We start from the raw sequence: 15018 nt of genomic DNA, 5'->3' as shown, positions 1-15018 counted from the left end.
CTAAAAAAAACTCTAGTAAACTCGACCTGTCCTGCGTTTTATCTAGTAGGCTAATAAGTTAATTCGTATGCGCCTCACATTGGTATTTTTACATGTACAAGTAAACAATATAATTGAACAAATTAAAAAAAAAAGTTAATGAGGAAATACTTAATTAAAAACTATAAAAATTTCAACACTTAATAAATAAAAAATTAACTAAAAATGCAAAAGACTTCAAGGCTAACTAAATATGAAATAAAGTAAAATTTCTGAACTTATTTTTATTTTTTTTTTGGAAATTTTTCCGGCTGACATTAGTCTATGAGCTGAACATATGAATTACGTAGAAATATCAAATTCGAAAATCCCAACCAAACACGTCACACACATACAAACACGATGGTTGAAGTTTGAGGCAAACAACACGTGTTGTGGGTGCAGTTCTCTCTCTCTTTCTAAACTCCAATGGCTTTCTCTGCAATCTCAGCTATGCACTCTCCTCAATTTGTTCGTCTTCCTATCTCCTCCCCGCAATATTCTTCACCCATAGTCAAATTTTCATCGCCAAATCTAAAACGCCGTAAACCACTCTCCATTCGATCAGTTTCAATCCCCGGTACGCCTTGCATCCTTATATTTCCTTGTTTGTTAATTTTCTCTTAATTAGCAACATCAATGACAAATATGATTATTAGATTATAATTTTGTGGTTTGGAAAAAAATTATACATCTTTCTAGTTTATAGGAATTGGGACGCACTTTCTTCAATTTGAAGATTTTGTTCTCAGACTTTTGCGAATGATTTCGTCTCCATTTAATAAGAGGTTCGATTGTTTGCCAGAGTTTATTGGCTTTGAATTCATGGTTGGTATTGGTGTGCATGATTTGGGTCTGCCTACCCTAATTTCGAGGAAGGTGTATTGGCCAGGGTAAAGGATGAATGTTAACCAGTGGATGTATGCATGCCGGAACTCTTCTGTTATAATTTTTGCTTCTTTATCATGGGATTTCAACATAGTAGTCAACTTTCTTACCCTTTCATTTAGGGTTTGTCTGGGTAAAAAACTTGGGGCTTATTAGAAAAACTTCTTAATAAACACATTTAGGAAAGGAAAATAAGAAGGAAATTTGAAGTTAGTTTCTCCAAAAATCTTAAGCTTATGTTGACTGCTTTATGGACAACTTATAAGTTGTTTTTTTAGAATCTCATAAATATTTACAAAAGTGTTTGTCATAAGATAAATTTTATAAAACTCTTACAAATGTGCCCTTAATACCTTTTCCTTCTCTATCTGTTTGCTTTATACTGCAATGAAAGGGATATCAGTAAATAGTCAAAAAGGCTTGTGGACGATATGATATCAGTCATGTTTGCCTCTGTATAATCAATTATACTTTCATGTGATGAATTGGCACATCATTAGAAGAACTTGACTTCTTAGATGGCTGAGGGGATGATAAAATTTCTGAATCTTTTAATGATTTGGCATTACATAATCTATAATGATGTATTTCACTGATGCTTAGTTGATCTCAATTAGGCATTATATTAATATATGAAAATTTAAATGACGCGTTCCATGCCATCAATCACAATGTTGGTAATTGCATTGTCATCAGAGATTTCACGCATTGCCACATGCCTCCACCAGTATCTGTGTGTGTAGCACACACACCTGGCTCTAGCAAAGCCCACTCATCTTGCGAACACTAACAATGTCGTTGGGACCTCTTGATGAAACTAACTTTGATACTAGTTTTCTTGTATGATTGGCTCATGACCTAGTTCTTGAATATGCCTCCATTTGTGGTTCTTCTTTGTGCACAACAAACAACTAACTACCGAAGCTAGTAGTTCAGTTAAATATAGTGAAAACTATATATAAGATTAATCTCCCTTGTGTTGAATATACACATAAGGTCCTTTATTTATAATAGAAGAAATATAGACTAAGCCCAAAATACAAATAAGAAATAATAACAAACTAACTAGAAGATAAAAGATAAATATAAAATAAAGATAATATATCTAACAATGTCCGACTCAGACGTACAATATGGAGTGGTTGATGGATCCCGAGTTTGTGCATCCACTCACCGCTAAGGTAGTTGTGTGCTTTCGATGGAGGGTAAACATATACCAATGTAGAAGAAACACACTTAGGAAGAGATTGTTGGAGTCAAGTGAGAGTTGGAGTCACACATTGGATAAAATTGGACAAGATGAGCAATTTATAAGAGAGACTCGCAAACCTTTTGCCGTCAGATTTTGGGTTAAGAGTAATGTCAAATTTCTCTTTTATGATTAACTCATGACATGACCCATTTGCGAAATATCTCCCTGTTTGTGGTTCCTCCTCGTGCACAACAAAATGTTGAATATCATATTTCTCAATCTGAGACGAAAGGGTTGTAGGGTGCAAAAAAATATTTACAGTAAAATACAAGACAAATAGGACAATAGGAAAGTATAAAGGCTGATTGGTTGCAAAGGGATACACTCAAACTTGTAGAATTGATTATGAAGAGACATTTGCTTCAATAGCAAAGATAAAGACAGTTTGATTAGTTCTTGCTCTAACATTTTGTTAGGGACTTGCACCAATTAGATGTGAAGAATGTCTTTCTTCATGGAGATTTAGAAGAAGTGTACGTGTAGATTCCTTAAGGATTTGAAACTCATTGTGGAAGGAATAAAACGTGTCTCCTAATGAAGGGCTTATATGATCTTAAGCAATCTCCAAGAACATTGATTGGGAGATTTATGAAAACAATGTTTTCTTTCAGATACAAGTAAAGTCAGGGAGATTATACTTTATTCATAAAGCACTCAACTACAAGTAAATTCACTATATCATTGGTTTATGTGGATGATTTGATTATTGCATAAGATGATGAAACAAAGAAATTAACTTAAAAGAAAAATCTGGCTGTCAATATGAGTGACAGGTTTGGAAAATCTCAAGTAGTTTTTTTTGGAATAGAGGTTGCTTATTCCAAACAGGGGATTATCATCTCCCAAATAAAATATGTATTTGATCTTCTCAAATAAGCATTTAAGCTGGGTTTGGAACCCCCCGATAATTTCTATTGAACAAAATTATAAAATTGGAAGTGAATAGAGTTCTCTTATAGAAAAAAAATCCAATATTAGAGATTGGTAGGAAAACTTAAACATCTATCATATGTATGCCAAATATTGTTTATGCAATTAGTGCGGTAAACTGGTTTATGCATGGTCAAAGAGGAACACGCATGCAAGTAGTTGACAAAAAAATTTCAGTTCTTGAAGTCACACTCAAAAGGAGCTACGGTTTAGGAAAGAGACTTTAACCCTAAAGATATATACTGATGCAAACTATGTATGTTTTGTTACTGATAAAAAATCTACTTTTGGATATTGTATATTTTTTAAAAAAGTACGGTACCAAAGAGAAACAAAAAAAGCAAGGTGTGTGTGATGAACTTTGGATGAAAATCATAGTAGAAGACCTTAAAGCGAAGTTTGACATTCCTACATAATTATACCATGATAACAAGTTAGCCATGAGCATTGCCAATAGTCTAGGAAACCATGTCAAAACCAAATATATCAAAATTAACTGCCACTTCATCAAAGATAACTTTAAGAGAGGTGTTGTGATTGTAACCCATGTCCTTGCAGGACTTCAAATAGCATAAGATTTTTGTAGGCAAGTTTGGTATTTATTTATCAACTTGAGGAGGAGTGTTGTAAATGATGGATTATTAGGAATAAGATATCTTCAGTATCATAGTAGTTATGAGAGGATATCTTTAGAATCTTTTCATTTATTTCAGCATATTTTTATTCTCTTATTTTGAAGACTTTGATTGTTACAACGTGTAAAGGTAATGAGAATAATTGGTGTAGTTGTTATCAATACTGTAATTATTTGGAGAACTATCTTATAAATTAATTTAGATTAGTACTCTAAGTAAAAAAAATAAAAATTAGAGTAGTCTCTTATCAACATTCGCTCCAGTTTTAATATCATAATATTATTAACTATATTGCAACCGTGTACTTTGAATTTTCTTATATACCAGTGTGTGCTTTGCGAAATGCTTTTTCCACCTTATTCAGCACTTATTTAATCTTTTTTCACTCTTTCCACGTACCTTTCAGCTGCACCAGCTTCTGGGTCTGTGGCCCCTGCAATTTCTCTTACGGATAACGCACTGAAGCACTTGAGTAAGATGAGGTCTGAACGAAATGAAAATTTATGTTTAAGAATAGGTGTCAGGCAAGGTGGGTGCTCTGGTATGTCATACACAATGGATTTTGAGGACAGGGCTAATAAAAGGCCAGATGACTCCATCATCGAGTATGAAGGCTTTGAAATTGGTATGATTCATATCTTGTTTCTTATAATTGACATTTATAATTCACAAGGAAGGATTAATCTCGTGGTTTACTCGGGGAAGGGTTAACTATTTGACGTGCTTTAGCCACATTCCCTACAGGTTTATTTGTCAACGTGCCAATGCACTTATCTTTACAAACTGTAACACCGCAACTTCTGTTTAAGATTATTCTCCTAATTAAGCTATATGACCCAGACAAAGTGCGTACTGGTTGGCACTTTGCAAATATGTGGAGGATACTAAGTGCGTTGCAGTACTGATGTTAATCTTAGTTATATTTTTGTGTGGTAGGAGGTTTTGTTTCTATGTTTATATATCTGACTAATTTTAGCCTTCTATCATGTAAAATATCTTGGCACAGCAAAAACATTATTATTGGATGGATTCTCCGAAGTAGACATGCTCTGAAACTTAAAAGGAGTATTATTTATTTCCTTAGTCAATGATAATAGTGTCTAATTTAGAATATAACATTTTTTTTCCTGTACAATGTCCTTGGATTCTATTTCCAACTATCATTACTTATCACATGTGTCACATTCTCTCTCTACCTTTTCTTCTTTCTTCCTATTTTTCTTCTTTCCACTTCCCAAAATTGGGTGGATATTTATCTCTACTATTCAGGAAGTGCAAGTCAATCCCGTACTAGTTCTATGGCGTTTCAATGGGAAGCAAAACAATTCGAAACTAAGTTGAATTGAAAGCTTGATCCGCTCAACATGAACTCTTGTAATTCTTTTTCAGCTTGGATGGTCAAAGTTATGCATGGAGCAACAGTTAAAAATGATGCTGTTATTTTTATTATTATTGTTGTTTTTAAGACTGCATTTGGATTGATTCCAGTACTGAGCATACTGCAATAGGTAAATAAAAGAATAAAACAGTGAGCAAACTGTCTCCCACCTTACGACAGAGCAAAAATGATGCATGTATATGGTGATTATGGTATTGGAGACTTTCTTGTATATTTTTGTTTCTTTGATCCTCAATCCATTTTAAATTTCTATGATCAATGTAACGACTGCATCACTGCACTGCATGTTTAAAATTTTTGTTTAAGCCTTAAAACCATAAGCCATTTTATGATATATTTTGACTTCTCTGTTTATTTCTGCAGTTTGTGATCCTAAAAGCCTACTCTTCATATTTGGCATGCAATTAGATTACAGTGATGCTCTGATTGGGGGAGGCTTCTCTTTCAAGAATCCTAACGCGACACAGACTTGTGGATGTGGTAAATCCTTTGCCGCCGAAATGTAAAACCATGTTTATAGACAGTAGTTGCAATACTAAGGTGATTGTTTCTAGCAACACTCTGTACCAAACATAGATTTTTATCACTAACACGAATAAATTTGTGCATTGTCAGAAAAGAACTACTAAACATTTGTTGCAGCTGATTCATAAAAAATAAGTATGTTTCTCATGAAAAACATTTCAGTTTCGGGAACATTTCAGTTTTCAGGATACTTGTTAAGAAAGAAAAAAAAATATTGAAAAATGTTAATACTATATTTTCATCAAATTTTGTTCAATATAATCTAATCGTGACTTCTAGAAACTTATTTATTAATCTCTTAGCTAATAATTTTCGTAAGGTACATGTTTGTTGGATCTGTATCTTAACATGGGATGTTTTGTCACAATTATCTGAAGGTATTATGATAAAATACAATTTTCAGAGGAACCGCCCTTTGGATATCGTAGTTGGTCATTACACAGGTTTATTTACAGCAATCAACATCTTTTATTTATCACAAATGCATCAGTTCAATAATTATATTCGTAAATTCTTGTTAGTGGATTTGGGACTCCCTAATGGTTTTAATAATATAAAAATTAATCTGATAACATGATCTAAAGGAACTGCTTTCTAACCATTCAAATGCTGAGTTAGAAAGAATTTGATTAGTATATTGCCATTCGATTTATATAATTATGGCTATGAAACTTGTTAGGCAATATGTTTTTATTTTTCTGAATTTTGAATATCTGAGTTAGAACCAAAGACTAATTCCTCGACATCACATCTGCTTAAGGAATTAATTAATTTTTTTCTAGAAAATATGTTTTCAATGTTGTAACATCCCAATACAGTTTAAAACTATATAATAGAATAATCACATTCAATAATAATTCAGATCAGTCTTACACTAAGGAGAACGTACAGTTATAGTCGAACGGTCTTACAAAGCAGTACGAGAAAATTTAACTATACAAGGGTACACTTCTGACCGAACAGTTTACAAAAGTCAAGTACCGGACGGTCATACAAATCAAAAGGGGAAGGTGATCGAACGACCACCTCACTATAAAACTAAATTGCTGACCTAATGTTCTACTATTCGATCTTAACTTCAACCTCAACTAGGTTTTCTTCCTCCAGCGTCTCTTCCAGCAGCTCGTCTACTTCTGCTCACATCCACACGGATGATCATTGCAATGACAAGGACGAACGTACAAGACAAGACAGGAAACACAGGGTAAACTTATGTAATTTAATTCATGTATAAGCATACATTTCACACAATCAAACAAACAAGATAATTCATCATACGTTTCATACAAAGCCTAATACTAGACTGACTGTCCGGACTGTATGAAATTTGTGTAGCTACGACGTTCGTGCACCCGGGTGATGTAGTAACTGGGATACCCTCAACAGCTGCCACCCGAGGTTAGTCCTATCTGTCCAAATTAACCATAAGGACTAGGACCTCCTACCATTCTCACACATGACCTACCCTCCTCTACGTGAGGACGAGTACTCACAGAACATCAGGATGAACCGCCAGCTTAGCATGCCCACATTCATACTTTACAAATCTCAATATTCATTCATGAGTCATTCCTCCCCGGAACGCTCGTCCATAATCCACAACATTTCAATCCATATCACATTCTCTTCATCTTTCATTATAAATCATCTTAATTAAACCATTCGTTCAAAAAATCATAAAGGTACCAAATACCGAACGTTAAACTTTAACTCAGAACGAGACCGAACGCTTGGAGCGTGACCGAGGGGTCTCCTGTTCCAGAACAGATTAAGGCTGGGAGGGTACTATCAAATTGAGAAAGAAACCGTGTGCAATGGATATCGCAAGAAACGAATGGAACGAATGTTAATTACAAAGTGGGCCAATTAAATGAATTGACCCTTATGAGCTCAAACCGAACACTGAAAAGATCATACCAAGTGTTAATACTCTAGGCCGAAACCAATGGATACAGACTCTTCACGACATCCAAGGAATAATACTTAGAAGAATTCATAGGAAAAGATCGAACGCTTATAAATACTTAACTCATTTGACTTTAACCTCAAGAAAACCGAATGCCAGTCAATGACCGAGCACGGTAGAGAGAAAACTCTATTGAAGTTGGACAAACACTATTTTCATCAAGATAGATTATAAAAGAAACTAGAACGAGCCCTTGGTGTAAGACCGAGCACTACTCAGTACGAGCGCTTGGTGTAAGACCGAACACTACTCAGTGCGAGCGCTTGGTGTAAAACCGAGCACTACTAAACTTATATTAGAAGGTTTGATAAATATAATAAAATGCCATTTGGAGTAGTGTTTAAGAACAAACGAAATATGTATATGTATATATATATATGTATATGTATATGTATACATATATATATATATATATGTATATGTATATATATATATATATATATATATATATATATATATATATATGGTTAAGTTTCTAACCGAAACTCCAAGAATCAACTATGCTTGGCCGAACGCTCATGCACAGTATTTCAAAACTCAGACGCTCGTCCTCAACTAGGATTCTTCCCAAATGAAAGAATCTCCTTCTACTCAAGTTTACTACAAAAACTGAACGGTCAATGACTGTTCAGTGACGAACGTACACTTTCATAGGGGAAATTTATACTAGAATCATTTATATTCAACTCATTTCTCAACATATATTTTCATAATTTCATACATTCATATCATAGTAAATTTTTATACTTCATACAATCCAAGCATATCAACCATCATATATATCATATTAATTCAGTCAATTCAGCGAACGTTTATGCAATACAAATAATCATACAAATTAAATTAATAAGCTTCCCTTACCTTTGAGCGTGAACGAACGTTCCTAGAGGCAGAATTAAGGTTCGTCTAACTAAAATTCCTTCTACCCTCACGTTCAACAATTCTTCAAACTAAACCAAACAACAGAATACCAACAATGGCTCAGACAAGATGACATCATGCAACCCGAACTTGGTTTACATGTATCAAAGAACGAATGACTAAAGGGGAAGAAAAACTTACCAGTTCAGAACTCGAAACCGATCGGTTCAAACTGAAGCCCTTGACGTCGGAAGTGTTTTTACAGTGCCTGAATGATGATCAGAGAAGAGAAAGGGTGAGATTTGGTAGAGAGAAGGGAGAGTTTTTAGAGAGAGAAAGGAGAAATGAAAATTTCAGAGTTTGGAGAAGAATGTTGCATGCAAAGAGTGTGATGTGAATTTTCAGAAAAATCAGTTTTGCTTCCCACGTCAAAACGAACGTCCGCTCATCTGCCGACACCTGCCTTCCACTATCTGATTTTCAGATCCTCGTCGCTTGACACCTGACATCCGTTCAGAGGAGTTTTTTGGATGCGTTTTTAATGATTCTGACAAATGTCACAGTAAATGAGAAAGTTATCTTCAAATGTTGTTTAACTTAGCCATATGTTCGTGATAATAAAAATTAATAAAATTATAATTATAAAAATAAATATAAATATTTTTTATAATTTAATTATAGATAGTTTTTATTTATTTTGTATATGATTTTTATTTATTTAATTTTAAAAAATGACTAAATTAAAAAAAAAGTTACTTGAAAAGTAAAATTGGATAAAATGTGGCATAAAAAAATTAATCCTCTTTCTATAGATAAATAATTGGTATAATTTTTGTGTTATATAAATAATTATTTAAATAAATAATAATAATTAAAAGAAACAAATTAAAATATTTTTTGTTATAATAATTATTTGAATTTTAAAAAGTGATTATTAAAAATAAATTGTAAAGAAAATGTGGGCAATGACATACAAATCCAAGACCGACAAAATGTATTAGTTGATTTTTTTATATAACAACTTTTATATTGAAAATTAGTTTTTCAATTGACGTTTATTTGAAAGTTAATAAAAATAAAAATGGAGATATGGGGTGATTGTCACGTGTCTCATTACAATTTATCGTTATTTTTATTTTAGTGTCATCATTTTCGTTATATTATAAAATAATATGAGAAATAATTTTAATAACATTCGACAAGTGAAACATAGTTAATAAATTTTTGATGTTAAATTTCAAACAAATATGAAATTTTGCTAAATAAAGTTAAAGTAATTGAGAGATCTCTTATCGAAAGGAATCATTATATTTTAACTTAATTGAATGAATAAACTTTTGTTTTTAAAAAAAGTATTTTCCAAGTAAGATCTTTTTAATTTAATATAATTAGATTCAAAACTTTCTTCTTCTTTTTTTCGTGAGGCATTTTTTGCATGGAAAATATTTATTTTAACATGACATAAGTTAACAAAAACGTCATTTTTCACGTTTATCTTTTGGAAGGGATATTTGTATTTTAACTTAAGACTTTGTTTTGTTTTTTTAAGTCGAGATGAAAATTTCAAGACGTAAAACTAGATTAAAAACACTTTAGACTCAAATATAAAATCAATATATAATGTCAAATTTAAGACACTTTAAAGAGAGAAAAAAAAAATTAAACACATTATGGTACAATTACACTATGTGTGAGGTGTCTATAGAAAAAAAGAGAGTCATTGCGGGAAGGAAATCATGAAGCCATATATTTTAAAATATTATAATCACTATATTTTAAAGACAGATAAATAACATAAAAAACAAACATTGGTAATAAACAATAATAGGATAAAACTATATCATCCACAATTTAATCTTACAAATAGCACTGAGCATATTATAATAATATTTTCTTAAATTTTTAAGCTTTTTTTACTGTTTTTTTAATATCTTTTCACTGAAAAATATATAAGTGTCATTTTAAAACAAATGTAAGATAAAAAAGTGTTTAAAATAAATAAAAAAATTCTATAAAATATTAAAAATATGCCATTTATGTAAACCAGGAGAAGAGCGAAGGACATAGGATTATTTTCCACGTGGCAGAGTATCCAACGGCTGAGAATTAATGAGATGCCCTGCATCGTGGATCGACATAGGGTGTAGTGTACCCTAGCAGATTAGTAGAGTCAGTGTGATTCGCTTGAACCGGTCTCATTAGAGAGAGAGAGAGGCATCAAAGTGAAAAACGAAGAAAAGACCTAACTTACGCATTTCTCAGAAAGCTGAACGAACAACATTCTTCACTCATGGCACTCTCTTCTCGTCTCTTTTCCAAATCCAAATTGGTATTTCTCATTTTCTCTCTGCAATTCCTTCTCCATGCATTACCGTACCAATTTTCTTCACATTCTTGGTTCTGACTTTCTCGTTGAATCTCGGGATCTGTATTGCTTTCCATACATCAGGCGCTATCTGATTGTCTATCTCCATAATTTTAAATCCAATTTAGGTGAAAAGGGACAATTCACGCTATGTTTCGAGGGTTAACATGCTGTTTATCCATTTCTTTTGGTCGATTAGGTTTTTCTGTCGTCGCTGATTCTGTTGATTGGGGGAAATAACTTGCTTGCAGCCTAGGAGTTGTCGATGCATTGGGGAGTGTTTTTTATTTGTCATATTGAGTTGCGTAATAGTGTGTGGAAATGAACGGTATGGTACTTGTGTTTGAATGATGGTTTATACGCCTAAATTTTGTTGGTTAATGTAAAAGTGACTGTGCTGGTGATTTATCTCATTGAGTTTCAGAATTGTGGGGTGAAATGAATTATATGAAACTGGTGTTTCCTGGATGATTAATATGCATTAATTTTGTTTATTAATTTAAAAGGGATCATGTTTGTGGTTTATCTACTATTTTTTGCAATTTTCTCATTTTGCGCCGTTTCTTACAGATCTATGGCAGTCAAATGCTTTTGCAAAAGGACTATGCTTTTCCAGTTCGCCACTATGCTAAAGCGTCTGATCCTCCTGCCCTGAAGGGAGACCGTGAGTTCTCTTGTGCAGTTGTTTATTTTTTACATAATAAAAATAAAAAGTGATAGGAATTACATAATAAATAGTTGTGATTGTGTTGTCCCGTAGGAGGATGAGTGATTTAGAAAGTATAAATAAGATTGTGAGAGATAAAATATGACATACAAAATGTGTACGTGTATACCAAGATAATGTATCCCCTTCTTGTATAATTATAGATTATAGATGTTGCCTTTTAGTAATATACTGTTTGATTGAATGGAAACAGAAATGCTGAAGAACATTTTTGTGGAAGTGAAGAAGAAATTTGAGACCGCCATTGGAATATTAAAGAATGAGAAGATTACCATTGATCCGGAAGATCCAGCTGCTGTTGCTCACTATGCAAAGGTCATGAAAACAGTTAGAGAGAAGTGAGTTTCTGCCTTTCCTTTGTTGTTTTTGTCATACTATTCTGCTCAATACTTTTTTGGTTGTAACTTGTAATCTCTGAAGCAGTCTATTTAACCGTTTTGATTATGTTATCCTACAATCTATTGTGCATTCTACAGGGCAAGCTTGTTGTCAGAGTCCCAAGATATCCGAGCCACCATTGAAATGGAAACACAGGATATTCCAGATGCTCGGACCTATCTTTTGACTTTGAAGGAGATAAGAATCAAGTGTGTGGTGATATCTATTCTGCTCCCTTCAATTTTTACGTAGATGTGATTATTGTATGTATTGTGTGCCATTCAGCTTTTTCATTCATACAAGGTTCTCGTTATTTTTTTTGTATGTAAAACGGTTCTTTGAATCCCATGTGCCTTCTTGAATTCATTATGAAAAAATATTGTTATTTGTTTTCAGCCTCTGGTTCTAAAAATTGCCTGTTGGCTTTGTTTTTTTCTTCTGCAAATTATGACAAGCCTACATTATCATTCGGGTTTACCTTATTATATAATTGAAATAAAAGCCAACATATGGCACGAGCATCACTTGCTTCAAGATGCGTTAGGTTCTTGTTACATAAGCTCATATTTACGTGTTCAAATTTCTTACAGGAGAGGTCTTACAGATGATCTTGGTGCAGAAGCTCAGATGATAGATGCACTGGACAAAGTTGAAAAGGAGCTAAAGAAACCTTTACTGAGAAATGATAAGAAAGGAATGGATCTTCTATTGGCAGAGTTTGATAAGATTAATAAGAAGTAAGTTCATGACGCTGGATATCTTTTTGATGTTAGGTTGGATAATACTATGCTTTGAAATTTTCATCTGCGTTTATTTTTTTCACTTACAATTCATGGAATTGTTAATGATTTTATAAATATTTTTATTTTGATATTGTTGAGTGGGCATATGCACCCTCATTATGTGAAAGTTCTCATTACATTAGATGGCAGAGGGTACAAGGAGTTTTGTAATAAGATGTAGAGGAGGAAATTTTACTAAGTAGAAGCAAGATTCCAGTTAACACATTCAATTTTCAAAGTTTTACAGGTTTTGTTCCTTTTCGTAGACATTGGAACTTGCGTCGCATTGTTTACTTGTAGGGAAATGTACAGTCCATTCTTTGTCGGTTGTGTATTGACCTACTTTTATTGGCTGAGTATTCCATTTCGTTGTTTTAATCCTCATTTGCTAGTGAGGATTCTTCGGCTTTTTATTCCCTTCAGTTGAGTACAATAAATTGATGGGCTGTAATTACTTTCTCTTTCTTTTCTGTTCCTCCTTTGGTGGTGCCACCTTAGACTTGGATTTCGAAGGGAAGATCTACCAAAGTATGAAGATGAGCTTGAAATTAAATTAGCCAAAGCACAGCTGGAGGAGCTGAAGAAGGATGCTCTTGAGGCAATGGAAACTCAAAAGAAAAGGTATTTATGATGACTTCATTTATTGTCCTTATATTTTCCCCCTTCTTCCCAATTCTCTTTAATTCTTTTGGACAAGGAACACCATTAATAAGTACATATTTTCTGCTTAATTTTAACGCCCAAGTCCAGATGGAATGATGATGCTTGGGCTTTCCTAGTTTTGCAGGTGTATTATGGCTTTTTAACTTTGAATTTAAGATGAAAATAATTGATGCGATGGAAATTTGGCTTCTGTTTTCTCCTTTACTGTTAGAAATGCTTTTTTACTCGTATCATTAGGTGCAGTAGGATGATAGAAGTTCTAGACCTTATGATTTATTTTGCTGTCTGTTTTCCATTTCAGGGAGGAATTCAAGGATGAACCTGAATCAGTTGATGTGAAAACTTTGGACATCAGAAACTTCCTTTAAAATGTCTTAAAGATGTTTGCATACATTAGAAATTATTGCATTTGGATAATGATGAAGCTGTGTTTCTTCAATAAGTAGACACCACTGGTTTTGAAGTGTAACGTTGATGCCAGTTTGAAGATTGAGTTTCTTCAAGGTCATTGTATTTAAATTCCTTGTTAAACTGAAAGTTGAGGCGATCAATTTTTTTCTTGAATTTTCTTGTCATGTTTCTTGAGTTTTTATTCCTATTGATATTATGCTCGTTCCCAATTTCGATTCCATCGATTTCATTAATTGAAATTCCGCGACCAAGTCAAGCAATCTTGCAACATTTAAAATGAAGTTTACGGTATCAATTGTAAGATTCTGTGGCATGATTTTTTTGGACAGAACATGCCAGTTTACAGATTCACCTTTGAACTAAAGTGAGTACATTCAACATAGACACTCAGGACTGCACTTGTAGGAAATGGCTCATCACAGTCATCATTGGTTCAGACTATCCACATGTGAAGAAACATATATGACCATCATCTTTCCAATAAATCGCCAGCTTCTGTGGGATGGAACTTTCTTCCTCGACGTTAAAGAAGAATGACACACCCAACTGAGAAAAGGTGACCACCTTAAAAAATATAGCACATATCCTCATTTTAGCCATAACAAAAGTAATTATCTGGTACTCCCTCAACAGCCAACTAAGGCACCACTGCAACCAAGTCAACAGTCCTCAACCAACTAAGCCACCACCTCAACTAAGTCAACAGTCTTCACAACCAATCCAAACACCACAACAATGAACTGAATAGTCAAGGCCATCAACCACAACAGTTAGGAGGTAGAAATTTCAATTTAGGAGAGGAATTTAATGTCTATTCAATTTTATTTTGGGCTATTTGCTGAACTTTTGTAATGTACATTGTCAGCATTTATTTTGTGGAATCTGATGAACAAAATTATTGGCTTGTTTGGAAAACTATAATTATTTTTGTAATTGGTGGTCAAATACATTAAGTACTTTGTATTATTTTGGCCAAATATTAATTTTATTATACATTTCAAAAACATATATGTATTGTTATTAGGCATCAATTCACATGTTAGTCATTACATATTTGTATTGTTAACTACATAAACAACATTACTACGAAGGATTATAGTGACAAGATTTTACGAAAGTTGGGACTTAGTTGAACAAAATATAATGAAAATTATGATTTATTTGAACTAAATATCAACATTCATAACTTCATTCATTGATTCATTTCTTAACATTAAA

General features: G+C 33.0%; 2 protein-coding genes across 2 annotated transcripts; both read left to right on the top strand.

Annotated features, from left to right (window-relative positions):
* Positions 1-365: 365 nt before the first annotated feature.
* On the top strand, positions 366-5744 carry CPISCA (chloroplast-localized ISCA-like protein). The gene is made up of 3 exons (XM_047299088.2): positions 366-598; positions 4130-4348; positions 5486-5744. Exons 1-3 carry the CDS (start codon positions 448-450, stop codon positions 5626-5628), a joined length of 513 nt encoding a protein of 170 aa, XP_047155044.1. The 5' UTR covers positions 366-447; the 3' UTR covers positions 5629-5744.
* A 4897-nt stretch (positions 5745-10641) lies between these two features.
* Positions 10642-13953, top strand: MGP1 (MALE GAMETOPHYTE DEFECTIVE 1). Its single transcript, XM_047299086.2, has 7 exons — positions 10642-10803; positions 11410-11503; positions 11760-11904; positions 12043-12153; positions 12535-12681; positions 13225-13347; positions 13691-13953. The coding sequence occupies exons 1-7, from the start codon at positions 10765-10767 to the stop codon at positions 13755-13757; spliced, it is 726 nt and encodes a 241-aa protein (XP_047155042.1). The 5' UTR covers positions 10642-10764; the 3' UTR covers positions 13758-13953.
* The last annotated feature ends 1065 nt before the right edge of the window (positions 13954-15018 follow it).

This window comes from Vigna umbellata, chromosome 1 (genome assembly GCF_029865625.1).
Source record: "Vigna umbellata cultivar VRB3 chromosome 1, Vumbellata_1.0, whole genome shotgun sequence".
In the NCBI taxonomy this organism is placed as follows: Eukaryota; Viridiplantae; Streptophyta; class Magnoliopsida; order Fabales; family Fabaceae; genus Vigna; species Vigna umbellata.
Note: the sequence above shows the minus strand (reverse complement) of the source record. Positions and strands in the feature narration are given on the sequence as shown.